Source organism: Malaclemys terrapin, chromosome 10 (assembly GCF_027887155.1).
Source record: "Malaclemys terrapin pileata isolate rMalTer1 chromosome 10, rMalTer1.hap1, whole genome shotgun sequence".
Classification (NCBI taxonomy): domain Eukaryota; kingdom Metazoa; phylum Chordata; order Testudines; family Emydidae; genus Malaclemys; species Malaclemys terrapin.
This window is the reverse complement of record NC_071514.1, coordinates 55,936,329-55,963,736: the sequence shown is the minus strand read 5'-3', so window position 1 is coordinate 55,963,736 and position 27,408 is coordinate 55,936,329. Positions and strand designations below refer to the sequence as shown.

At 49.0% G+C, this 27,408-nt stretch overlaps 1 protein-coding gene across 2 annotated transcripts in view; it reads left to right on the top strand.

The window, feature by feature from the left end:
• PGAP6 (post-GPI attachment to proteins 6) overlaps nt 1-27,408 on the top strand; it is a 50,205-nt gene that overhangs the window by 351 nt on the left and 22,446 nt on the right. Inside the window, exons 2-6 of one of the 2 annotated variants that reach the window (XM_054042057.1) lie at nt 9,829-10,006; nt 19,334-19,541; nt 21,661-21,794; nt 22,257-22,522; nt 23,890-24,239. In XM_054042057.1, the coding sequence (XP_053898032.1) occupies nt 9,829-10,006; nt 19,334-19,541; nt 21,661-21,794; nt 22,257-22,522; nt 23,890-24,239 (1,136 nt within the window). Of the gene's footprint in view, nt 1-9,828; nt 10,007-18,895; nt 19,265-19,333; nt 19,542-21,660; nt 21,795-22,256; nt 22,523-23,889; nt 24,240-27,408 lie in introns of those variants that run through there. The other variant, XM_054042058.1, reaches the window with a different exon arrangement.

Genomic DNA, 27,408 nt, shown 5'->3' with positions numbered 1-27,408 from the left:
CCGGGTAGCTGTCTTCAACGGGCGCTGGGCACCGGGGAGCTCTCCCGGGCTCCTCCAGTCTCCAGAGACCTGTCCTGGGAATTCGGTGCGGCGCCGCGCTCAGGGGGCCGGGGGCTTGGCACCTACGAGAGCAGCCCCGGCCCCGGGGAGAGGAGCCCGTGCGCCAGGTCCGCCGGTATGGGGAGCGGTAGAGTCCCTGAGACCGGCCACCGCGGCCCCTTGGTGCTTTTCCTGCTTCCCGGTGGAGGCGGAGGAGGCAGGGAATGGGCCAGGCTGTGCAGGAGCGGTGCTGATGGCCTTGGACTAATGTCCTGGTTTGGGAGGGGGGAATGGAAATAGCCTGAATACTCCCTTAGCGGTGTCTGCGTCTCCTCGCTCCATGGCTGGAGGGGGGGAGTCAGCCTCTCTCATGCTGCTTCCTGGCCTCAGCAGCCGCTAGGGCAGCCTAAGCCTGGAAACAGGGCAGCTGGCGGCCTGCTGGGCCGTCTGTCTAGAGCTTGTTGGCCAGCTGTGCAGTGAGAATCGGGCCACTTTGCTTTGCGTTCTGAGCTGGCTGAGGGGGCTTAGCAGTTTGCGCAGTGTCTGTCCTCTTTCCTTCTTCCGTGCTCCGCTGGCTGACCCTATAGAAATTGAGTGTTGGAGGTGGCGCCTAATTTCAGCCCTTTAAACTGTGGCCATTATTCACGTCATCACTGGAGAGATGCTTGTGAGGAGCTGAGTACGCTGCATTGGCTGGGCTCCTGTTACTTTTGTATGTGGCTTTCTCCTGACCTAGTCCCATATGCTAACTGTGTGTCATCCTTCCTGGAAGAGGGTGAGATTTCTGAACTCCTGTCCCTGAAGAATTATCACAGCCAGACATTTCTGTACCAATGCTGTGAGCATTGTTGGAATTTGGTGATGGCGATTGGCTTGTGCAGCCTGCCTCGCTCTCATTTAGTAGTTGCATCTGTGGGCACATCAAATTCTGATCTCTTTCCATCTCTTGCATGTGCTGGCAAATTCTTCACCTGGCAAATTCTGCTGCCTGCATTAAATATGTTAGACTGAATTTACTGCCTAGAAAGGTCATTCAATCTATAATCGATATTAATTAGCCCTGCCAGAAGCTCGCTAAATGTTTATATATAGCATAGTTTCAAAGCTGCAGAATTCTGTCTGGGTGTGTAAGATTTCCTGATCCTCAACACTGCCTCCCTATCTGTGTAGGCACTGGGCAGACTTTTCAGAATCAGTGGGAAATGGCTATCTAGGAAAGTTGTTTGCAGTGTTGGTTGTAGGCATGTTGGTCCCAGGATATTTGAGACACAAGGTGGGTTAAAGTTAAGAGCATTCAATCCATATGCTCTATCAGTTGAGACTGATTAACATAATCAAATTCCATGGTCAGTGAGTCATTCTCTGGTGCCTTGTAGTGTGCTGGAAGTGGAACAATAGGGGGTTGGTACAACAGACCTGGCTTTTGACTTGCTCACTGGTTCTATATGTGAGTTCATCATCAATGAAATGGAATTAACAAGATTTTAGGAAATTTTTTTGCTCAGCCTGTGTAAGGGGAGAAGAAGAAGACCCACGCTAAGGGTCAGGGAGCTGGATGTGTCTAAAAAGGCAAGTCCCCTTTGCACCAAGATCACTTAAGAGACTTTCCACACACTCCTGGTTAGGTGGACAAGCTGTTCTAAAAATGTGGAATGCCATTTTGAAAACTTTTCAAAATTGTCTTTTTTGCCCTATCCTGGCTACAAATTGGCTTGTCTGAGAAGCCTCAGAAGAGGATTATCCAAAAGATCATGGTGAGTTGTTTCCAGGCCACATCTGAGGTGCTTCCCTGCACATGTTCTACTTGGAAGTCCCCTCCAGGTGGGCTATCACACCCCTCAGCTGGTGTGCATCCTGGAAATGTATTCTGGTGCTGTTTGGGAGGAGTATGCATCCTGTTGAGACCACATACTTCCTTTCCTAGAGGCCAGGTTTCAGTGCAAGATCCTTCCCCACCCACGCTGAGTTGGATCATGCACACCTTCCCTATGGCCAGAGGCCATTCTCCAACTCAATTTCATCAGTTAGGGAAGCACGTCAGTGATGCTGTGAAAGTTCTGTCCTGGGGCTGCCAACCCTCCCAGCATGGCATTTGCTGGAGTAATCAACCCACACCTGTCTTGTGGCTGCCATCCCTTAGCATGGCTTATTGTTCAAATATTTGTGTTTTAACTCCTGCAGAGCTGTGAGTCCTAGCTGAAAGGGCAGATGGGGTATTCTATGAATTCATTACAGAGCAATGAAAAGCAAACAGCACTGTGCCATTGCTTGTAATAAAGGTAGCTCAAAACAGAGTAAAATAAACATAATTAGAAACTAAGCTTGAAAGTGGCAGGACTGACCTGACTCCTTATGATTCTCATGGATAAAAGGTTACAAAGGTTTCTTTTACTACAGAGCCTAGCCCCTATTGACAGTTGTTCTAGCCACTCCCTCTGTAGCACTTTGCCCTTGAAGTGAACAGGACTGGGGGTGAGAAACAGAGCAGAACTGGGTCTTCTGGTTTTTGCTCTTGTCATTCTCTACAGCGGGTTGTTGCATAGTTCATGCCTGATCATGTTAATGCCCCAGGTTCCCTTGTCCCTGCCATCCACATTGTTCTAATTTTCACAGTGCCTGAAGGTGTCTTGCCCTCAACTGTGTCCGGAAGGCAGTGACTCTGCCCTGGGTTAGGATGCAGAGGGCAGCAGGTTATAACATGGCCATGTCCAGAGAGGTTCATTGAAATAGGACCATTTCCTTCCAATCTTAGATCTGGGGGAAAAGGAATTGTTCTGATGTTTGTGACTACCTGTCTGGGTTGAATTTGTGCTGGGGCTTGAGTTGTGGTGTTTAACCTAGCGTAGAGAAGTCCAGTAATGGTGTCAGCTCATGGAGTCTCCTTTGTTTTCTCTCTGTGAGGTGCTTCAGCTTCTTTCCATGTAAAGTGAATCTTCAATTTTAAGTGTGTACAAAACACCATCAACTTGAAATCTAGTCAGTCAAACCATGACTTAATCATGGTTGTTCCAGATACTGCTTCTGCCAGGGGTCCCTCTGCCAATGACATGATTTTCAATCATGTTTTCCTATCTTACAAAATAAGGACCCACAAAATGGGGAGTGTGTATTTACAAGGAAGCCAATAGCACCGGTGATAGGCATATGCACAAAGGAAACAAATTGAATGCTTACTGTATTACAGTGGTGCCCAGAATGCAATGCTGACCACAGGATGGCCCAGACCATGCCCTAGCGAGCTGCTTGTAATCCACTAAAAAACCAGGAAGTGTGATGTTTAAGTTGAAAGTGTCCATTTAAGTAATTTGGGGTTAAGGTGTTCATAAATAGATTATTTATTTGTATTGTGGTTTAAGACCAGGGCCCCACTGTTAGGGTTACCATATTTCAACAATCAAAAAAGAGGATGGGAGGAGCCCCGCCCCTGCCCCTTCCACTCCCTCCCACTTCCTGCCCCCTCAGAACCCCCAACCCTCCCCCCTACTCCTTGTCCCCTGACTGCCCCCTCCTGGGACCCCTGCCCCTAACTCCCCCCCAGGACTCCACCCCCTACCTAAGCCTCCCTGCTCCTTGTCCCCTGACTGCCCCCTCCTGAGACCTTCCTCACATCCTAACTGGCCCCCTAGGACCCTACCCCCTACCTGTACCCTGACTGCCCCAACCTTTATCCACACCCCCACCCCCTGACAGGCCCCCCCCCCCCCAGAACTCCTGACCCATCTAAACCCCTCTGCTCCCTGTCCCCTGACTGCCCCCTCCTGGGACTCCTGCTCCTAACTGCCCTCCAGAACCCCACCCCCTACCTAAGCCTCCCTGTGCCTTGTCCCCTAACTGCCCCCTCCTGAGACCCTGGACCCTGACTGCTCAAAGCCTTACACCCCCAACCCCCAGACAGCCCCCCCCCGAACTCCTGACCCATCCAACCCTCCCCCTGCTCCCTGTCTCTTGACTACCCCCCCCCCCGAACCTGCCTGCCGCTTCTCTGATGCCCTGGCCCCCTTACTGTGCTGCAGAGCAGCGCGCTGGGCAGTGGGGGAGGGGAGCAGGGTCGGAGCTCCAGACTGCCGGAGGCCCAAGGCGAACAGCCCGCCCGCGATCTGCAAATGCAGGGGGGGAGGGAGGGAGAGAGATAGAGGAGGGGAGTGGTCTCAAGTTGCAGGGGAGAGGAGGGGGAAGTGGAGGAGGGGCTTTGGCTGCTGGAGCCCCGTGCGAGTGGCACGATCCAGCTGGCTGCCCTGTAAGCCGTGCGCGCTCTGCATGGGGGGAAATCCGGACATTGACAAATTCCCCCCGGACGCTATTTTTAACTCAAAAAAGCCGGACATGTCTGGGGGAATCCAGACGAATGGTAACCCTACCCACTGTGCTATAGGTGGTGTACACAGAACGAAGACACAGTCCATGCCCCAAGATTTTTTGGGATCCCACTCCTCAGCCTTTGGAAGTAAGGAGATAATTGACATGTGATTTGAACCCTCTCTTCAGACCCACCCAACATTGTTTTTAATGGAGCGTTAGCTGTCTGCTGTGTTCTGCATTGAGCTGCCACTGGTTACGTAGTGGAGTTTGTATGATAGTTGATCTCTAGCCTTTGTACTCTCTCTGTGACTCTAACAACTCCCATGGCTGTGATACAGTAGAGTCTCCGCTGCCCTGGAGAGCCCAGTGTGGGCTGACTGCCTTGAGTGCAACAGGGTATTTGCAGTCATTGCTGACACAGGCTGTTTTAAGGAAGCTGCTTCTTTAAGGTTTATGTTTGGCCTTGGTTATCCTTTGACAGAATTATCTTTCGAGCTTCTCTGGCTACTCCCTCATTGTTTGCAGTGTTTGTTCAAGTTGCTGATGAGCACTGGGAGCCAGCTCTTGGTACAGCTGTGCTCTAGCCCCACCCTCGTCTGGCATGCTGTTTGGTGGGTTAACCGACCCCGCTCTTAAGCTGCCACCCTTCTTCCCGGGGCACAGTGGTGGGAGGTGGACAGAGCCGTTAGACCTCCAACACACAGCTGGAAATCAGGCTCTGATCTGAGAGCCAAAGGGGAATTTCTAAGTGCCAAATGAACAAACTTTCCCAGCAGGGATTTTCCATTCCTGGGGATGATGTCGTCATGAGGAAGCCAGCCCAACTGAAGGCATGAACAAAGAAAGTGGGGTTTCCTTTATTTTAAAAAGCGAGACAACCCATCATACTTAGAGCCCTGCAAATCTGCAGATACCTGCTTTATATCTGTGGACCATGTTTGTGGATCGCAGATCAGACGTGGATACAAATTTTATATCCATGCAGGGTTCTAATCATATAGCTGCACCATACTTGAGCCAAGTGAATGCCATCTCACTAATCGCTGATGAGCTGTAACTGGTGGGGGGAGCTGCCCCTGGCATCACCTCCTCAATCACTCATGGGTAGGGGGAAGGGCATTGCCTTTCACCTGCCTGGGAATTTGTCATTCTTTGCAACTGCTTCCATGCCCAGCTCACCCTGTGTACAGTGTAGTTCTGCTCACAATGGTTTGTCTCAATTCATCTCTTTTCTCTGCATCTCCCTTTAAATCCCACTGGCCTTACCTGTCCTTGGGATGTAGCTAGGCAGGTCCTGAGCTGCTCTGTGCAAGTAGCTAGACTACATGAGAACACGCTCCTACTATAATTATTCTGTCCTTCCCCGTGCCTTATTTCATCCCCATGTGTCTCATGACTGACCTGGACTGTGAGTCCCTTACTGTGTTTGTACAACATCCAGCACCCAGAGCTGGATTCTTGGAATGCTCCTCTAAAAAGTCATGTGAAAGGGAAGCCAGCTCTGATGTTTGTCTATACACAGGTTACACTGGATTATCTACAGTTGTATTGAAAATTGGTTCACTGGCAGGGGTTTGCACCAGTTTACCAAATGAAGCTGACAGAATAAGCTAGGTGTAGACTGATTGACATTGCTCCACACAGCAGCTGGGAGCAGAGCCTGTCACGTCAGGGTCAGGAACTGACATTAAAACTGCAGAAAGGCTGTTCCCTTTTCAGGTTCTGTCAGATCCAACCTCCGGATGATTTCGCTGGGGTTGGTCCTGCTTTGAGCAGGGGGTTGGACTAGGTGACCTCCTGAGGTCTCTTCCAACCCTAATTGTCTAAGATTCTGACCTGCACCCACTGGCTCTGCTCCCAGCTGCTGTCTGGCTCTGCTCAATCCCCCTGCACTAACAGCTGTGCTTAGCACCTATCCAGTAGAGCTCTAGCGTTAACCTGTTCAAAGCCAAATCACCCCAAGGAGGTCAAGGAATTATTTCAGTGCCTTTAGCTATCCTTAGGGGAGGATGGAGATGATCTAAGAAATGGCAAAGGCCTTGTCTATGCACAATTTGTGCAGGTTTAGCTGAAGTATTTTTCAAGTTCATTTAAACTGGTGCAGACAACTGTGTGGCTCTTCCATCTCCCCATATCTCTGTCTACCTGTTCTTCCCCCAACCAGATCCCCTGGTGCTTATAGGCAGTGGCTGCTTTAAATGTTTGTTTCATTTATAAAGTGTAATGCTCTACTAGCTAATCTCAAAAGCCCGCAGTAGAGTTCCTGGGAAGAGGGGGAGCAGCATGACAGTAGGGCAGGTGGAGCAGTCCCTGGGTAGGGAGGAGTGGGGAAGGAAAGGAGAAAGGACAAGAACTACTCACAGCCTAGTTTATTTTTCTAAAGGGCAGGTAAAGAGAAATAAGTCTGAGTCATTCTGACTCCCTACGTCACCGGAGGCTGCTATGTGATGCTGCTCCCAGCAACTTTTGAGATCTATTGGCTAGGGTCAAAGCAGGGGCGGGGAGAAGAGGAAGAGCCGCTGTTGCTCTCCAATAGCTATCAACTTTCTTGTGTGTTTGTAAACTCCAAAAGTGCCTGTCCCATGCTTGTCCTTGGCAATCTTAAATCAACATGATAAATAGAGACCCCCTCAGTTCCCCAGAACAAATCAAATAACCCTGAGAAGCAAATATAATATTACCTAGCTCTGGTATAGTACTCATCATCTGAAAGTGCTTTACAAAGAAGGTAAGCATCATGATCCCATTGTACAGATGGGGAAACTGGGCACAGAGAGGTGCAGTGACTGGTGCATGGTCACCCTGCAGGTCAGTAGCAGAACCAGAAATAGAAGTTTATAGATCTACTATCCACCCCACATGAACACAGTGCCCTCTGGGTCCAACAGTACCGCTACCAACTGTTCCCTACAGCTGATCCCCTGGATAAAAGCATTAACCGGGTATGAAATATTAAAGAATGTTATTGGAATGGTTCTCCTCGGGCTCAAGACTTATCACCCCCATTGAATTGAGTGAGAGCAGTTCCCCTCTCTTAACTTACACTCTCAAGCTGTTTTTCTGCAGACCAGGGAGCTCCGTCTGCACTAAGAAACTGAGAGCCTGAATTGCTGAGTGGAAAAACTGGGCCTGTGTGCCAAGAAATTAAACCCATGATTACCCTGTCAAATTGCAGTGCCTTGAGTGCAGGCCAGGCCAGTTCCTGCTTTGAGGTATCAATCATGTTTCCTGTTGGCAATAGGCTCCCCTAATTTCTTAGGCTCTGGGCTCCAAACGCTGCTTGGGGACCAGCCCAGCATATGTTCTGCTCTAAGCAGGCCCTTTATGAAGCTGCCATAGCCTTAACAGCACAGGTTAAACAACACCCACTGCTCTGTTTCTTTCCCAATAGAAGTGAAATTGGTCTCAAAGGGGCCATCTTCCCCTGGTGCCAAGGAAATTGTGGGTAGAAAGAGGTAGTAATGGAATTTGGGAGGAGTGTGAAGTGGTGCCGCCTTCTCCCCTCTCCCCAGAACATTGCTGAATGTTAGGAAGCCTGCGCTCCCTGCAGGCATAGAATGGCCCGGACCACTTGTTCCAATGCACACAGGCAGAAACCGGAGCGCAGTCTGCTAATTCTCTGCCTCCATGCTCTATTCCCAGCACCAGTCATTTAGGGTATGTCTAGACTGCAATGAGAAACCCTTGGCATCCAGTCTCAGAGCCCAGGTCAGGTGACTCAGGCTCGTGGGGCTATAAAATTGTAGCATAGACATTCAGGCTTGGGCTGGAGCCTGGGTTATGAGATGCATCCTTCTGCCAGGGTCTCAGAGCCTGGGCTCGAGCCCAAGCCCATATGTCTACACTACAGTTTTACAGACCCACAGCCCGAGCCCGCTGAGCCAAGCTAGCTGCAGCCATCCTGCAGGTCTCTTATAGCAGTGTAGATGTACCCTAAGTGCTCTGTATCCACAATAGCCTTCTGGCTGCTGTGTCCTATAAATTTTGATTAGGGCTGAACTTTTCACCCCACCTGGGAGCTGTGTCCCCTAGTTATTGGACAAGAGAAACTTGAGTTTGATCTCCATGTCTGTCTTGGGCAGCGTGACTCAGGGTGGGTCTACACTTACCCGGTAGTTCGGCGGCGAGCGATTGAACTTCTGGGTTCGACTTATCACGTCTTGTCTGATCGTGATAAGTCGAACCCGGAAGTGCTCGCCGTCGACTGCGGTACTCCAGCTAGATGAGAGGAGTACCGCGGAGTCGACGGGGGAGCCTGCCTGCCGCGTGTGGACCGACGTAAGTTCGAATTAAGGTACTTCGAACTTCAGCTACGTTATTCACGTAGATGAAGTTGCGTACCTTAGTTCGAATTAGGGGGTTAGTGTAGATCTGGCCTCCGACTACTCTGTTGAACCTCCCGGGTGTAATATTCAGGCCAGTAGACTGGCCTGGCCCATCAGTTCAGAGCCCTGCTTCCCCAGGAGACTCTGCGGAGTCCATGGCTATGGACCCTCAGTGCCTAGCTCTGTGTGCTAGTGCACGCCCTGAGTTACCATGAGCCACCTTGTGTCTGACCATGTCTTGTTGGCTTTTCAGGGCTAGGGAGCAAGGCCAGGCATTGGAAGGTGCATTTGAAAGAGAGAAGTTGGGGGCTGAGGATTGTATAAGCTTTTGTCATTCTAAATGTGGTCTTAAATTTCAAAGAAATTGTGAAAGTGTGCTACAAAGCACTAATACCCTTGCAACCAGCCAAGGGATGGGAGTGACAGTGCAATCAAGGGGAGTAAGACACGGTTCTTTTCTTAGTGATGCCACAGCCAGTCACTGAGATGCAAAGTCCTATCCATGCCCCAAAGCCACTAATGACTTCTGCATACCTAATCCAAGGCCTCTGTGTGAGCCTCATCCTCCTGGGTCCAGCCAGCTCATTTTGGCCCAATTATTAATTGCATCCACCTGCTGCTGGGCTTTTGTGGCTGTTTGCTTGGTGGCTTTACTGCCTCCATCATGTTTGACTGTGACATTAGCATCTCCCTGGCTGGCTTCTCCCCTTCCCCTCCAGAGGGTCCCTCCGGGCTGTCTTTGTCCTTGGTCCCCTCCCTTCTACCTTGACTCCCAGGTTATCCGGTAACTAGACTGCACGGGATGTAACGTGTCTATCCAGCTAGGCAGTGCTGAGGATGCCCTTTCCTCCTCCTCTGACATATCCTGGCTACTGAAGGCTTGGCCTGCATGAGAGTGTGATCTTGCAGTGTGACAGGAGTAGTGAGATTGGCATCTGTGTCTGGTTAATGCTGACGGTGTTGACTGTCCCTCTCACAGGAGCAGGGCTAAGGTGGCACATAGGTGACTGACTTGATTGTGGCAGGAGGTGAGAACACAGGGTCCTGTGTGAGAAGTCGGTGAAGTAACAGGGTTCTTTCCAGCGACACTAGAATGCCCACACATCCCTGTGGATAGGACCTGCATGAAGGGTCCCTAACCTGTGTTCTGCTCTCTTCCTTCCAGACCTCCTGTACATCTCTGAGTATTTTTCTCAGAGTGCCCAGAAGCTGTCCTTCTACAGCTGGTATGGGAACACCAAACTCTTCCGCTTCCAGGTGCCGGAGGACACGGTACTGCTGCGCTTTCTCCTGCAGGCGTCCAAGGGAAAAGGACCTGAGTGCACCAGTATGGAGATCACCATGTATGTATAACCTGGCATCCATGGAGGTTGATTCTAGTCCCCTCCCTTTAAAATTCCTTCGGGGCTGCTATCAGCCCAGAGGGGAATTTGCCTGAGCTGCAACTCCTGATTTTTTGAAGGGTTAGTTCCTCCCTCTGTGTTTTGCACTTGTGTATGCTTCTTGTGCATTTAAAATCTATGTGTAATGCATTTTCAACAAACTGAAACTGTGAATTTGACATGCGTTCACCAAATAGTTTTGGCCAAAAGCATTTTTTTATGAGGAGGTGGTGGCAGTGTCTCCCTTATAAGCTGCAGCCCAGTCATTAGGGCACTGGCCTGAGGTATGGGAGACCCAAGTTCAATTCCTCCCTCTGACCGATGTCGAGCAGGGATGTGGATTTGGATTTTCCATGCTGCAGGAGAGTGCCCTAACCATGGAGCTATGGGATGTTCTGATATGGGGCTCAATCTCTCCTGTGGAAACTGTTCCACTGTGTATAAGTAGTCATTGGAACAAAAACATTAACTTCGGTGTCTCACCTCCCAGATGGGAGCCCTAACCACCAGACCAGGGGTTGGCAACCTTTCAGAAGTGGTGTGCCAAGTCTTCATTTATTCACTCTAATTTAAGGTTTTGTGTGCCAGTAATACATTTCACTGTTTTTAGAAGGCCTCTTTCTATAAGTCTATAATATATAACTAAACTATTGTTGAATGTAAAGTAAATAAGGTTTTTAAAATGTTAAAGAAGCTTCATTTAAAATTAAATTAAAATGCAGAGCCCCCCGGACCGGTGGCCAGGACCCAGGCAGTGTGAGTGCCACTGAAAATCAGCTCACGTGCCACCTTTGGCACGCGTGCCTTAGATTGCCTACCCCTGCACCAGACTATAGAGTCATTCTTGCTTGCTCTCTCTGGCCCAGTGATGGTCTGTATTTATACACAGTGGAATAGCCTCAACAGGAGAGAGTGAGAGATGCCACTTGTAGGCTGATGGCCCTAGTCAGGGCCGTCCCTACCTATTCTGGGGCCCTACATAGCCCCCCTGTGGGGTGGGGGGGGGCCCCAAGCCTCCACAGGGGTGGGTGGGGCTGGCCCAAGGCCTCCGCAGGGTGAGAGGGGGCTGGCTTGGGGAGCAGGGGGGAATCACCCCCAGCACTTACAGGCAGCGCGGAGCGAGCTGGGGCCGGGTCCCTGCACTTCCCACTGCCGGTGAATGCAGGCCCAGCCCTGCTGCACTCTTCAGGGGCGGGAAGAGGCGGGGCTGGGATGGAGCAGGGGTGGGACGAGGTGGGGCAAGTTTCCTGGTGCCCTACACAGCTGCGTACTTTGCGTATGGCTAACGAGGGCCCTGGCCCTAGTCTGTCACAACCATCGCCTGTCCCCAGGAGCAGTGTTCCCCACACCTCCTTTGAAGGCATTGTACCCCCTGCCTTTGGGTTCGCCGAAGGCCTGTCTGTTTCCATGAGAAGTGTTGCTGTATCAGGAAAGCTGTAAACTCTCAATATTGTAACTTTGCCAGACTTCACCAAAGACAAAGAATTCTGTGTGGTTGGGCAGACGAGTGTGTGGGCAGCCAGTGGGGTCTAGCTGGGCTTCCCAGCACTGCAGATTCAGGCTCTTGGGGCTGCTGCTTTGAGTCTTGGCTTCTCCTGAGCTCGATTAGCCTCTGAGCTAGATCTTACTATACTGCTGCCGTCCACCTCCCATCCAACTGTGAGCTCTGACCCACAGTGGCACTTGGGCAGCTGCAAGTTTGGGCACAATGCACCATTGAATGGCAGGCGCTGGGCACTGGCTGGCACAGCTGAGGTCTTAGTCTGATAACGTAAAGTGTCTCAAAAGGTTTGGTATGGTTGGACTGGATGACTTAATAGGTCTCTGCCTCTGTCAGTGAATGGTATGATCATTTATTAAGCAGCATCCCAGCAAGTGCTGTCGTGACCAGTACTGCAGTGAGAGGATAGTGGGCTTCCAGAGACCATATTGTATAATACCTGCCATTCTAACCCTCTGCAGTCCCATAACTCCAGAATTAAAGGAGTGTAATATAATTCATGGCAATTAACATGGATTTTTGGAAAATAGATCCTATCAAACTCACTCGATATCTTTTTTTTGATGAGAATACAAGTTTGATTGATAAAGATAATAATGTTGATGTACTAGATTTCTGTAAGGCATTTCACTTGTTACTGCATGATGTGATTAAAAAACTATAAAATTAGAACTATAAAATTAACATGGCACACATAACATGGATTAAAAGCTAGCTAACTGATGAGTCCCATTTACAATTACATTCTAAGACCTATCATCAAGGGGATGCAGTTCTAGTGCGATTCAACAATGATCAGTTCTTGGCCCTATGCCATTTACATTTTTATTAATGACGTGAAAGAAAAGAAAATCATTGCTGGTAGAGTTTGCAGATTCCACAAAAACTGTGGGAGTGGTAAATAATGAAGAGGACGGATCACTGATACAGAGCAGTCTGGTTTGCTTGGTAAACTGGGCACAAGCAAACAAAATGCATTTTAATATGGCTAAATGTAAATGTCTACAGCTAGGAACAAAGAATGTAGGCCATACTTACAGGATGGGGAGACTGTATTCTAGGAAGCAGTGAGTCTGAAAAAGAATTGGGAGTTATGATGGATAATCCACTGAACATGAGCTCCCCATGCAATGCTGTGGCCAAAAGGGGTAATGCAATCATTGGATGCATAAACAGGGGAATCTCAGTTAGAATAGAAAGGTTAGAAGTCTAGAGAAGTCTGAATACAAAGATGGGTGAACGTGATTACCTGAAGTGGGCTGTAGTCCACGAAAGCTTATGCTCTAATAAATTTGTTAGTCTCTAAGGTGCCACAAGTACTCCTGTTCTTCTTTTTGTGATTACCTGGTATTAAATGAGGATATTGATATAATAAGCATCACAGAAACTTGGTGGAACGATGATAATAAATGGGATGTGGTAATACCAGGTACAAAATATACAGGAATGCCAGAGTAGGTCACGCTGCTGGAGAGTGAAAGAAATCATGGAGTACAATATAGTAAAAATCTTAAATGAATCAAATTGTACCTTTAGAATCTCTATGGATAGAAATTCCATGCTTGAGTAATGAGTATAGCAGTAGGCATATACTACTGATCAGCTGACCAGGATGTTGATGGTGATAGAGAAATGCTCAGGGAGATTAGAAAGGTTACAAAAACAGAAAACCTAATAATAATGGGGGATTTCAACTATCACCATGTTGACTAGGTATATGTCACCTTAGGACATGATGCAGAGATAAAATTTCTAGACACCATTAATGACTGCTTCTTCGAGCAGCTAGTCCTGTAACGCACAAGGGGAGAGGCAATTCTTGTTTTAGTCCTAAATGGCACACAGGATCTGGTCCAAGAGGTGAATATAGCTGAACTATTCGGTAATAGTGACCATGTAATTAAATTTAACAATCTTGTAAGGGGGGAAAATACCAGAGAAACCTACCCCAGTAACATTGAACTTCAATAGGGGGAACTACACAAAAATGAGGAAGTTAGTTCAACGGAAATTAAAAGGATCAGTCACAAGAGTGAAATGCCTGCAAGCTGCATGGAAACTATTTAGAAACATCACAATAGAGGCTCAATTAAATGTATGTCCCAAACAAAAACAAACAAACAAAAAAGGGGGGAAGAGAACCAAAAGAATGCCACCATCGCTAAACAACAGAGTAAAAGAAAAAGTTAGAGGGGGAAAAAAGGCATCCTTTAAAAATTGGAAGGTTTCAGAGCAGCAGCTGTTAGTCTGTATCCACAAAAAGAACAGGAGTACTTGTGGCACCTTAGAGACTAACAAATTTATTTGAGCATAAGCTCCATGAAAGCTTATGCTCAAATAAATTTGTTAGTCTCTAAGGTGCCACAAGTACTCTTGTTCTTTTTAAAAATTGGAAGTTATATCCTACTGAGGAAGATAGAAAGGAGCTTCAAGTCTGGCAAGTCAAGGGTAAAAGTATAATTAGGCAGGCCAAATATCAGATGCTGGATGACAGCCAACCAATCAGTAGGGCCACTGGATGATCAAGGTACTAATGGAGCACTCAAGAAAGACAAGGCCATTGCAGAGAAGCTAAATGAATTCTTTGGTCTTCACTGACGAGGATGAGAGGGAGATGCCCACACTTGAGCCATTCTTTTTAGATGACTAATCTGAGGCCTTGTCTACACTGGGAAGTTTCTGCACAGTAAAGCAGCTTTCTGCTGTGTAACTCCTGTGGTGTACACACTGCCAAGCCACTTTGTGCACAGAAACTCCTCAGTTGCAGCATTGCAAAAAACCACTTCGAGTTGTAAGCCTTACAGCTCAAAGGATCCAGCGCTGTATTGTCAATGTAAACACATTACAGCACAGAAAGCAATCAGATGGCCTCTGGAAGTGTCCCATAATCCATCAAGTGGCTGCTCTGCTCATTGTTCTGAACTTGGCTGCCCTGGAGACATGTGCCCCTCTCCTTTCAAAGCTCAGGACACAAAGCAAACCATTAATGTGGAATGCTCATGCTGTTGAACACAGAGGTGTGTGAGAGAGAGATTCTCCCTCCCCCTGCCTCAGGACTGGTTGCTTCCTGCCACTGTATGAACTTACAAGACAACATGCTGACACACTCTCTCCTCCCCCCCCCCCGCCACGCGCGCTCTCTCTCTCTCTCTCTCTTCCCCCCCCCCCCCACCACCACTTCAGTTGAAAAGCAGCTCACAATCTAGTAGGATGCCCATGGAACAATGGGATTGGGAAACCTGCATCATGTGATGCTGTGCCTGCCCCATGAGGCATTGCAAACCCTTCCCAAAGCACCCTGCGGCCAGTTGCACAGTGGGATAGTTACCACAATGAACTGCTCTCTTTGCAAGAGCTGCTAAAGTGGATGCGCTCCACCATCACGAGGAGCACAGTGTGGATACGCAACAATGGTTTAATTCCAGCGCTTTAATAAAAGTGGTATAACTTGTTGCACAGAAACTTGCCGTGTAGGCATACCCTGAAACTGTCAGAGATTGAGGTAAAAACAACAAAGAGTCTGGTGGCACCTTAAAGACTAACAGAGATTGAGGTGTCAGTTAAGGAGGATTTGGAACAAGTTGGTAAATTAAACAGTAATAAGTCACCAGCACTAGATGATCTGGAAAAGGGGGGAAACAGTGACGTGGCAAAGTTTGCAGATGATACACTTTTACTCACGATAGTTAGGTCTAAAGCAGACTGCGAAGAGTTACGAAGGGATCTCACTAAACTGGGTGACTGAGAAACACAATGACAGATGAAATTCAATGTTGATAAGTGCAAAGTAATGCACATTGGAAAACATAATCCCAACTATACATATAAAATGATGGAGTCTAAATTATCTGTTACCACTCAAGAAAGAGATCTTGAAGTCATTGAGCCGATGTTTTCCGAGAACTATCCACAATGTGTAGCAGCAGTCAAAAAAGCGAACAGAATGTTAGGAACCATTAGGAAAGGGACAGATAAAACAGAAAATATCATAATGCCATTATATAAATCCATGGTATGCCCACACCTGTATGTAGTTCTGGTCTCCCTATCTCAAAAAAGATAGTAGAATTGGAAAATGTACAAATAAGGGTAGCAGAAAAGATTAGGGGCATGGAATAGCTTCCATGTGAGCGGAGATTAAAAAGCTTTAGACTGTTCAGCTTGGAAAAGAGACGCCTAAGGGGGGATATGATATAGGTCTATAACATCTTTGAATGGTATGGAGAGAGTGAATAGCGAAGTGTTATTTACCCCGTCACATAACACAAGAACCAGGGGTCACCCAATAAAATTAGTAGGTAGCAAGCTTAAAACAAATATAAGGCAATACTTCTTCACACAATGGACAGTCAACCTCTGGAACTCATTGCCAGGGGATGTTGTGAAGGGCAGAAGTATAACTGGGTTCAAAAAAGAATTAAATAAGTTCATGGAAGATAGGTCCATCAATGGCTATTAGCCAAGATGGTCAGGGATGCAACCCCATGCTCTGGATGTCCCATAACTTCTGACTGCCAGAAGCTGGCAATGGATGACGGGAGATGGGTCACTCTATAACTTGCTCTATTCTGTTCATTCCTTCTGAAGCATCTGGCACCAGCCACTGTCAGGGTCCTGGGCTAGCTGGATCATTAATCTGACCTGATATGGCAGTTTTACCTCTGTGTTTGGCACTGGTGTGACCACTGCTGGAATACTGTGTCCAGTTCTGGTGACCACAGTTCAAGAAGGATGTTGATAAACAGGAGAGGGTTCAGAGAAGAGCCATGAGAATGATTAAAGGATTAGAAAATATGCCTTATAGTGATAAACTCAAGAAGCTCTATCTACTTCGCTTAACAAAGAGAAAGTTAAGGGGTGATTTGATCACAGTTTCTAAGTATCTACATGGGGAACAAATATTTAATAAGGGACTCTTCAGTCTAACAATCAAAGGTATTACATGAGTCAATGGCTGGAAGTTGAAGCTAGACAAGTTCAGAAAAGGGCAACAAAAATTATTAGGGGTATGGAACGGCTTCCATATAAGGAGAAATTAAGAAGACTGGGACTTTTCAGCTCGGAAAAGAGACAACTAAGGGAGGGATATGATAAAGTCAATAAAATCATGACTGGTGTGGAGAAAGTAAATAAGGAAGTGCTATTTACTCTTTCTCATAACATGCAAATGACATGCACATGCAGAGCTTGTGTGAGGGCTCATTGAACTGCATCAGCAGAGCTGGGAGCAGGACTGGCTGCTGCAGGTCATGATAGATACTCCTGGAGGAATTCTGCGTCACTGCACGTGCACAGAATTCATGTCCCCCACAGATTTCTTTGCTTCCCCAAAGAAAAAATGACTTCCGGGCGGGAAGCAAAGGGAAGCTGCAAGAGCGGTCACACGCCCCTCCCCAGCAGTGGAGGCAGCTTGGTTTGGGTGCCCAGAGCAGCCAGTAGGGACGTAAATCACCGCCAGGAGGGGGATGCACGTGAGAGAGACACTCTGTCCCTCTCATTTGCTATTGCAGCACGCTCAGTATGGAGGGGCAGGGCTTTGGGGTGTTTCTGAGGACGTAGGCATGGGGCGGGCTCTGTCCCCTCAGGCAGAGCAGAATGTAGCAGCCTGCCTGCTTAGTGATTTATTCCCATTGTCTTTGTGAATTCCCCCAGGAGTATAAAACAGGTGTAAAAGTTTTAAGGCTTCTTTACAATGCCAGAGTGGTGTAGAAGAAGACAGTATGACCTTATAAATGCGTATGGTGCTTTAGTGATTAGAACTGATCTAAATTTTGGTCTGAAAAAATTTCCTATCAAAACGTGCTCCAGGAACTGTTTGCTACTGACCTTTCTGGAGCTGGTCAGTAGCCAATATAAATAGTGAGTTTTGATTCCCCTGCCCTCATTTGCTCTTCAGTTGCCTGTGATGTAACATGGAGAGCATATAGCTGCATATATTTGTTGTCTCGAAATAAAGGGTAAAACCTAGCTATATTACTATTAGGCAAGGGGGTTTGCGCCCCACTCCTGTTCACTATCCATTATATTGTAGTTTAAATAAATTACCAAAATAATTGAAACCAGCCCCTGTGGGGACTGGTCCAGGCCCCGCTGCACCCCTTGGATGTTCCTCCATGCCTCCCCAGGGGGCATGCCCCACAATTTGGGGACCTCTGGTGTAGATGCTGTGTTGCTTATGTCCACTCATACCGGCTTTCAGGAGCCATCCCACACTGTCCCACGCCGACAGTACAATTGATACTAGCACTTCTGGTGAGGATGTGCACCGCTGACACAAGGAGCAAAGTGTAGACATGTACAGGCAATGTAATTACTACGGCGGCTGCATGCCGACGTAAGTTAGGTAGATATAATTTTGTAGCATAAACATGGATTTAGCCTTTCTTGGGGCCTGGCAAAGTGCCTTGGGTATGGTCCCTCGCAGCTTTCTCTCTCAGAGGTAGGGAGTGGTGCTGGTAGCTGAATTTTCCCACGCCCTTGGACCCAGCTCTAACTGCACTCTGCTGTTCTCCCCCTGAAATGCACGCAGCTCCCTCCTGCCCTCCAGCCTGGATGCATCTCTAGTGCCCCACTTATTTCTGCTGTTGATTCACCACTTAGCTCCCTCTTCCCAAGCACCCTGTGGGTAAAGCCCTCCTGCCCACATTGCTGGCATATGGTGATGCCATCCTATAATGAATGGTATGGCTGCCGCTGGAATCCCGTGGGCAGGATTGGCCACCCAATCTGAAAAAGGAAACTGCAGAATTAGAGAGGTTCAGAGAAGAGCAACGTGAATGATTGGGTCTGGGAAAACTCTCCAGTGAAGAGAGATTGAAATGACTGAGATTGTTCCCTTAGAGAGGAGAGGGATAAGAGGTGATGTAAGTCAGTCAAATAATTGTCTAGAAGTGATAGATTGGGAGTGTCTGTTCTTTCTGTTTGATAACACTAAAAAAGGGGACAGTCAATGACTTTAAAAGGGAACAAATTCAACACTGATAAAGGAAATGCCCTTTCATACAGCAGGTAGTCACCACAGAGTTTTGTTGAGGCCCAGAACTTAGCAAGATTCAGAGAGGAACTGGACTCTTACTGGGTAGTGACACTATCCAGTTGTTATAGTTTTGGAAGGACTATAAACCCTCCCACATTAGGGCTCAAGCCATCTTCTAGGAGAAGACTTCTAAAGGAAGCATGTTATCCCACAGTGGGACTGCAGGGTTCTTGCACCTTCCTCTGAAGCATCTGGTGTTGGCCACTATCTGAGACCGGATACTGGACTAGATGGATCTTGGGTCTGATTCAGCCTGACAATCCCTATGTCCCTTTGCTGCTGCAGCCCAACTTCCTGCCTGTGGCTGCTTGAATTTAATCAGTCACTGGTGTCTGGACTCATCTTCTCTTGGTGCTGGGGACGCATTGGTTGCTCTGATCTCTGTCCTGTGCTGGCTAAAATGTCATCCCCATGTTGGTTTGCACACTGAGTACACTGGTGGCTGGAGGGGAAGGTGACTCCTAAGTTCAGACCCCTTGAGCACATTCTGCTGCTTTAATTATTTTCCAGGCCAATGACGTGTTCCCACTTTCTTTTCCTCAGGAGGATTTGCCAGCAGGTCAAGAGTGGGAGGGGGCAAGGCAACATCTGGAGTCCAGCCTGCAGCTCTGTGCTCTCCTTGGGACCAGGCTGTTGCCTCCTTTCTGCTCCCCGGTTGATCCAGTCCAGCCTGGCTGTTGCTGTAGGTGCTCATGCTATTGGAGGGTGGGCATGGCATTTTATGTGCATCCTTCCCTGCTTTATCTTGCAGCTACTTCCGTTACGGAGCCCCTCCCGTTATTAACCCACTGGGCACTCGGTTTCCCTCAAATGCAACTGTCCGCCCATCCTACAACCTAACCATGACTCTAAGCATCACTCTGCAGAACAGTATCTTTGTGAACATCACCAACCCAGCTGCCGGAGACTGGTTCATCGCTGCACACCTGCCTCAGGCTGCAGGCAAGATCGAAGTGAAGGTAAAGGCTATAGGGGACATGAGTCCAGAATCCTTTCACCAGTCCAAGGCCCCCAGCAAGGGAAGCCCTTGCCCGTAGTGAGGAATGGCAGTAACTGTTCACCATGGCCTGTGCAGTTGGGCATGGAATGGCATTCCAGCCACGGGAGAGTCACTCTGCCAACCCCGGGTTCCCAGTTTGCAGCTGAGATGTGGGAGAGGGGCTGCATGGGGGTGGAACTCTCTGAGCTGTCCATGCACACTTGGACCATGTCTATGTTCCTGTGGTAAGTGGGAGCCCAGCATCCAGGCAGGCTGTGAGATGGTTCCCCCTCCGCTGGGACACCAGGACATACAGCGAAAGGCTGTGTGGGAGCTACACCCCTCTGCCTCTGGAGAGAAGTGATTTTCTAGAAGATCTGCTCTAGGAATTATTGTAGTGTAGTTTTCTGGCCTGTGTTCTACAGGAAGTCAGACTAGTCAGCGGTACTCAAACTGTGGGTCGTGACCCTGTTTTAATGGGTTCGCCATTAAAACCCCCTACCTGGGACTGAATCCCTTGGGTTCAGCTTTGGCCCCCCTCTGCCCGGGGTGTTGGGGCTCAGGCTTTGCCCCTCCCCCATCCCACCTAGGGCGGCAGGGCTTGGGCAGGCTCAGGCTTCAGGTCCCCCTTCCTGGAGTCGTGTAATAATTTTTGTTGTGAGAAGTGGGAGAACCCCTGGACTAGATGATCACAGTGGTCCCTTCTGTCCTTGGTATCTGACTCCCCCAGGAGGGATAGACAGACTTTGCTGGAGCCAGACTGGCTGCAGATGCCAAGGGGACATTAGTTGGGGAGGGGCTTGAAAAATGTAGCCAATGCCACACAATTAGGCTTATTGTCCAGAGACTGACTTGAGAAATTCCACCATTCTTGCGGCTCTACCCTGAGACAGCCTGGTCTAGAGACACTGCCCTAGGGAGGCATCTGGGTAGAGCCTTCCACCAGGGAGAGGTACCCCGAGGGGCTGGGGACAGGTGGCATCAGGGCTGCTCTGTGTAATGGTAGGAGAGGCCAGGGTATCTGCAGACCCAAGTTGGCTGGTTCTGGTTCTGGTTCTGAGCTGTTTTGGGGGTTCTCATGGCATGTGCTAGGTGCAGAGGTTCCATTAGTACAGACTGGCTGCTGGAGGAATCCAGATTCCACTCTGCTCTGGCATGCCTGCTGGGAGTGCATTCTGCCTCCTCCCATAGGCTCCCCTTAGGGCAGGGGTCTCAAACATGCGGCCTGCAGAGCTCTTCCCTGCAGCCCGCCAAGCTCCCCACCCCACCCCCCAGTTACTTCCTGTCGCCGCTCCCCTCCCTCCCCCCCGCTAAGCTCCCTGCGCGCTGCTCCCTGATGTTTGGGGCCGGGTCTCTTCCCCGGCCCCGCCTGCCGCCCCCACGCACCTCCCCCGAGTATCCCTGGCCTCACTTGCTGCCCCCTCACCTCCCCAGAGCCTGCAGCTCATGCTGACTCTGCTCTGCTGTCTTCCCGCATCACCTGCTGCTGCAGGGTCCTAGTGCCACCCTCCACTAGGGCCAGGGCAGGCTGCCCTTCCCCTGAGCCTCTCCAATGTCCCGAGCCTCTCCAATGCTCCAAACCCCTCATCCCCAGCCCCACAGCCCTCACCCCTGCACCCCCTCCTATCCCCAAACTCCATCCCAGAGCCTGCACCCCCACCCCCTGCCCCAGCCCAGAGCCTGCACCCAGCACCCAAACTCCCTCCCAGAGTCTGCACCCCAGACCCCCTCCCCCATCCAAACTCCGTCCCAGAGCCTTAGGCAGGTGGGGGTGGAGTTTTGGGGGGGCAGGTTCTGGGCACCACCAAAATTTCTACAAACCTGCCACCCCTGGAAGAGGCAGAGCAGGGGTGGAGTGGTGGACCCTGAGGGGTCCCAGTCCCCAGTTTGGGAACCCCTGGGCTAGGGTGTCGCTGTGTGTGCAGGCAATGGTAGGGGAAGGAGAGCATTGGTTGGGAGTCAGGAAGGGCTGGCAGTGGGTACTGGTCCCTTGGTTATAGCTGGACTCTTCACTGGCTGATCTTTCACCCAACAAAGCAGTTTTCGGATTGGCAATCCCTGGTGGCTGATGCTAAACTGCCTTCCTGCTCTCCCTGCAGGGTTTCTCCATTCCATGCGCCTATATATTCCAGCCGGACATGTTTGTGCTGAGACTTGTTGATGTCCCTGTCCTGCAGCCGGACACTCCCCTGCAGCAAACCATTGCCTCTCCTGCTAGGCCACTGCATGTCAAGTAAGTGAGCATGACAGCAGAGATTGCTTGGGGCTGTGGGTGGGGCTTCTCTCCCACAGGTGCTGGCCTTGTAAAGGCGCACACGAATCTCATAGAGGGCCCTTGCTGCCTTGCACCTCAGAGCGAGCTAGAGCTGTGATAGTTCCCCTGGAACCAAAGGGTCTGTGTGTTGGGGGCGGGGAGGGGCTTGTACTAAATGGGGCCCCACTCCTTCAAGGAAGGGAAAGACAAGCTCCTTCATGGTGCTTTTAGAGACACAGTTACACATTACAATGCACCATCCTGGACAGGACTGTAGCAATACAAACCAGAGTGACCTTGTACTGGGCTCCAAAAGCCCCTCTGGACTCACTCTGGGAGGGTTTCACTTTTTAGGTCTACGGACCTTCTCTGTCCCTAGTGCCCCAGGCTGGCTTGTGTTCAGGGCAGGTGTTGAGGTGTTGATGGCTCCCATTCCTGCAGGATCTTCATCCCTGAGTACACTGCCACGATGCAGTTCACACTGCGGAGCTGTGTGGTGAACAGCACAAAGGCTTGTGCCATCCGGGTCATGCTGGGCTCCATCATGCTGCCACAGTCCTTCCAGAAAACCCTCAGCTGCAAGGGGACAGCGGATTGCAGCCTGGTCCTCCATTCGCCCCCATGGGAGAAGTGGCTGCAGATCATGGCAGAGAATCTGGACACCACCAACTCCAGCATCTCCTTTGAGATGATTGCCTCCTTCACAGGTGTGCTCTTGGATGCTGCCAGCCATGTGGGGAAGGGCCAGTGTGCACATCAGTCTGCCATGTCTCCACTGGGCTTTCACCAGCACAGGCTGGCTTGCTCCTATGCTCTTCCTAGAGTGGGAAACGGGGGGGCAGGAGGGAAACAGAGGTGGGACAAGCCCCATGTCTTGAGAGGGGCAGCTTATACCGTGTGACTGGACGTAGTCGTGTGGGTCACTGTCCCCTGTATCCCTGCTGCCTGGCATGGCTAGGCCATTCAAGCTTTCCAGGAGGCTGGGATCCAGTTGTGCCTTGTGTGTGCTGCTCCTTGTTAAATGATTGACCACTGGGTGTGAGGCCTCCCTGCTGTGTGCTTACAGCTGATTCTGTTGGGTGGAGCAGGAGGCCTGTGTTGGGAATTCAGAAGAGCCCAGGGTTTCTCAGCCACAGACTTCTTCAAAGGCCATTGGGGCGGCAGAGGCTAGCTCAGGGCACTGCAGTGAGAGAGGCAGCCTCTCCCCTCCAGCACTGAGGCAATAACCATCTGCTGGCTGTTTGGCGGCTCTGCAATGAGCCTGGTCTCTGAACGATGTGGGGCAGGCCACTGATGCATTGGGTGCCCCAGACTCGTTTGGCTCTCAGACCCGGGTTTTACTTTGGGGAGTTTATCTGATCCTTGGAAAGTTTTTAACAAATTAGCTTTTAGAAACTCTTTTCTCCCACCTGATAAGAGGGCTCTGGGGGCTCTGCCTTCTGCAGCAGCTGGTGGGCTCTCGAGGCAAGAGAAGAGCATAATCCTAGGTGCTTGTAGGAAAGCAGTGTCTCTAGCTGCTGCAGAAGACAGAGCTTTGGGGAGGGGAGGCAGGAGCTGAGCTCAGTAATGGGGCACTTTGTCCCCTGTGAGTACCTGGTTGTGGTGACCTGCTGCCAAAGCCAGTGGATCACTGAGTGTCACAGTTCAGATTGTGCCCCCGCGCTTTGGGGTTTATTCCTGGTCCTGTAACTGGGCTTGAGGCAGATTTAACCCCCAACCCCACCCCCCAGTGCAGCAGCATCACCAGGCCTGTGGGAAGCTGTGGTCCCTTGTGTGCATGGAACAGTTGGGAGACGACTAGCGCTAGTGCCCCATTCTCGTGTGGCAGCAGTTAGTGCGGGTGCCCCACGCCCCCTGTACCCACTTAGTGTGTGCACCCCTTCAAGTCTCAGCCACCTAGAGGGGTGAGGCCTGGTTTCCAGCCCTGGCCTCAGGATCAAATGGCTTTGCTTGGCAGTCCTATGAGCTGAAGGCCTAGCATCCCCCTAAGCAAAGTCCTCCAGTTCCAATGAGCGGTGTCTTCGTGGTGGTCTCGGTCACTCTAACCTTCCCTTCTTTCCTCGTTGCTCTGCAGCTTGCAAGCCGGGGAGCACCAATTTATTCCTTAACTTCTACAACAGCCTGAATCAGAGCCAGAGCACTCCAGCCCTGGGCGGGGGTCGCAATGCCAGCACCCTGGGAATGTTGGGGAACACCACTCTACTCGCAGTGGGTGCTGCAAACAATGCATCCAACCCAGGGACCTTCTGCGTCCAGAATCAGCCCGTCATCCGTGAGGACCTGGACGTTGCCTCTGTGAGGTTCAGAGTTATAAATGGGCCCAGCATTCCTGTCCACACTGAATTCCCCACGCTTCTCCTCTTCAACTTGAATACTGGCATGGACAGTGGAGGCACCCTGGTGGTGAACCTGCTGCTGAACGAGGTACAGTGTGCTCCCATGTAAGCTGTCACCTTTGTGTTGGCATCTTCTCTCTATAGTTGCCCTGCCATGAATGCATATACACTGTTCGTGAGCCATCTGGGGAGTGTAGGTGCTAGCAGAGCTGCAGGGGCAGGCCTGAGGAGGCTGGGAGTTGGTGGGGAGCTACAGAGCCGTGGGAGAACCTCCCTATACATTGCTTTTCATCTTTCAGTGTCACAAAGAATTTTACAGATCTGCCATTCTGTATCTAGCATGTCCTGCAGGCTGGCTCTGGATCTGCGGGGGAGAAAAGTGTCCTGACTGGGGGGCCAAGAACTGTTATTTAGTCAGTGTCTCTTAGTTGCAGCAGAGCAGAAAAGTCCAGCCTGTGGAGAGGCAGTGGGAAAGAACTTGAGCTTTCACAACAGCCCTAGCCCAGTCATCACTGAAAATGCTAGGTTGCAGAGCCTCCCAAACAGCTGAGAGAAGCAGGGGGCTGCTCACATTAGCAAGGGAGGAAGGATGGTCCAGTAGTTAAGACATTGGCCTGGGACTTGAGACATTTTGGTTCAAGTCCCTGCTCTGCCAGGACCTTGGGAAGTCACAGCCTCTCTGTTGAGTGACGGCAACTAAAATGTATTTCTCCATGCCTGTGATCTGGCAAAACAATATGCTAGAGTGAACAGCCTGTGCTGGGAGGTCAGATCCACCCCCCTGTTCCCCTTCTGGGAGCTTCACCCTGATATGTTGATGAATGGCTTGGGCAGCGACTTGTGAGCCGTTCAGTGAGCATGTAATACATGCACTGCAGTGCATGCTGTATTACTAGCAGCACCTGACTAGAAAACTTCCTAATGCTCCAAGCAGGTTAGTCTCACCTCTTCCCCTGGTGCACTGGGGGTGAGAGCAATCTCCGGGATCCATGACTGGTTGGCATGTGGCAGTTCTCCAAAAAGGGCCATATTTTTGGAGTTTAATGTACCCACCCTCTGTACACAGACATCATTTATTATTAAGTAAATTTAGATGAGGTATGATAGGGAGCTATCAAGTGGTTCCGTAAGCCTGTAGATGAGGTGAAGCAGCGGTACCCAAAATGAGGATAATGTTTGCAATTCCAGAAACACTGCAACGTGACTGACTACAGCTTTTACTGTTAATTACCACACCGTAATGTGGTGTTTATTGGTCAAAGCTACCAAATGAGAACATATTACAAGATTTTTATTGGCGTTGCATGACCAAGTATTTTTTTTTCCAGAAATGATGAAGCTGTTTAGCATGTGGCAAAAATAGCAAATCTCAATATTTTCCAATATGCTGACATGAAATGTTTTCACATCCCATATTTTTAATTGTCAAAGTATCTCACAAGTGATTATAATAGTTTTCTATATTTTCAGTTGAAATTTGCTAACCGGATCAGTCTCTCGCTGAGGGTTGTGCACCAGTAGCAGTAGATTGCGTACCCATAGTTTGTACTGCATAGTGGGTAGATATAAATATACATGAATTCCTAAAGTAATGCTTCTCCATTTGTAAGCTTTTGTTCATACAATGTAAAATGTAATCTGCCTGATAGAAGGTTTTAATTTGTAATTGCCCACAGATGCAGTACTAGCTGTTCTAGCTATTCTAGAAACTAGCTTTTTAATTCAGTGGCGCTTATGCACAGGTCATTATTAGTGTTCGAGATGACAATACACAACTTCATACTGGGCTTCAGTCAAAGTGCTCACTGAACAAAAATGGCAATTTTGATACTAATATATAGATTTAATTTAGCACGAGTTTGTGTACTTGTACAAAATAACAAGTGGTAGTAGTGGGGGTGGGAATGCTAACAATGTGCTTTGGAAATTTTACCTCTACAGGGAAGTTAAGTATATAAAGACAGAGAGAATACAAGTCCCTTAAAGTTTACATCAAAGAGAAAAAGGCTCTCCGCAAACTTTGAAAAATGTTTTGTATTTCAAGAAAATCAAAAGAATGCAAAACTGTCAAAAGCCACCAGTGCTGAACAGAATTCTGTGACGCTGGCAGCAGACTCCAGGAGAGAGTAATTGTGTTGGCGGCCTCTGCATGAGTTTTCTAGTGTAGAGGATTTGCTGCCAATACTCTATCACAGGGGTTGCTTTCAGAAATGCAGACACGAGTCAGTTTTGGCACACCAGCAGAGTTGTATTGAACCCCGGAAAGAAAATAGACTCTGAAGCTGATAAGAAAGCATCATGTTCATCTGCGTCTGTAACCATCGGAGCAAGCCCGTCTTCCAGCGACAGGTCCTGTTGCATTGTTTGCTTGAGAAAACCACATGAAAAAGATAAGAAACTTCATAAAATAGAAACATACAAGAGAGCAACCATTCTAAGAGAGGCAGCACTTCAAAGCAGAGATGGTGACATGTTGCAAAGAATATCTGTGGAAGACTTCATTGCTAAGGATGCAGTTTGTCACTCAATATGCCTTTCTTCCTACTTGAGTACAGTGACTCTTAAAGCAAAACTATCCAGTTACACTGCAACAATACAGTCACCTCATTTTATCAGCTGATTGAAGAGATTTACATAATATCATTGTCTAACAAGAAGGCTCTTTTTCTGTCCAAGCTGCTACAAAGATGCAGAGCCTACTTCCTTCGGATGTCGAAACTGTAAACTGTTCCAGTAGCAAATTACAGGCAAGATTAGAAAACAAACACAATGGTTCTGCACTTCATTTCATTCACAGCATGGACAAGGCAAGTCTACCATTCTTCTGTGCACTGCAGTAACATTAGCTGATGCTATCCAAGCTGCTAGTAATCTGAAACAGGAAATTAAGTCATCCAAATGTTTTATGGATGTTCTTCTAGTGAATGAGCCTGATCAATAGCTTTTAAATGAACAAGTGGTTTTATATAATACTGCTTCAATCTTTCGGTCTGAAATAGCCAAAATGAAAGCCTTGGAATATTATCCAAAGTCAGATGATAGTAGTTCAGAGGTCAGCTACTTTTGTGCTCCAATTGGTGCAGAAGTTTGTCCTTTGGCTGATTGATAGATAAAGAGGCATATAATTCAGCCAGCAAGAGGTATCATCCTTCAGAAGACATTTAAAGAAGATAGCTCTCAATTGCAGAGTGCATCATATTTAACAGTTCCAAAATTATCACACCACTGCATGTAAGCCTTGCTGCACAGCTATACCA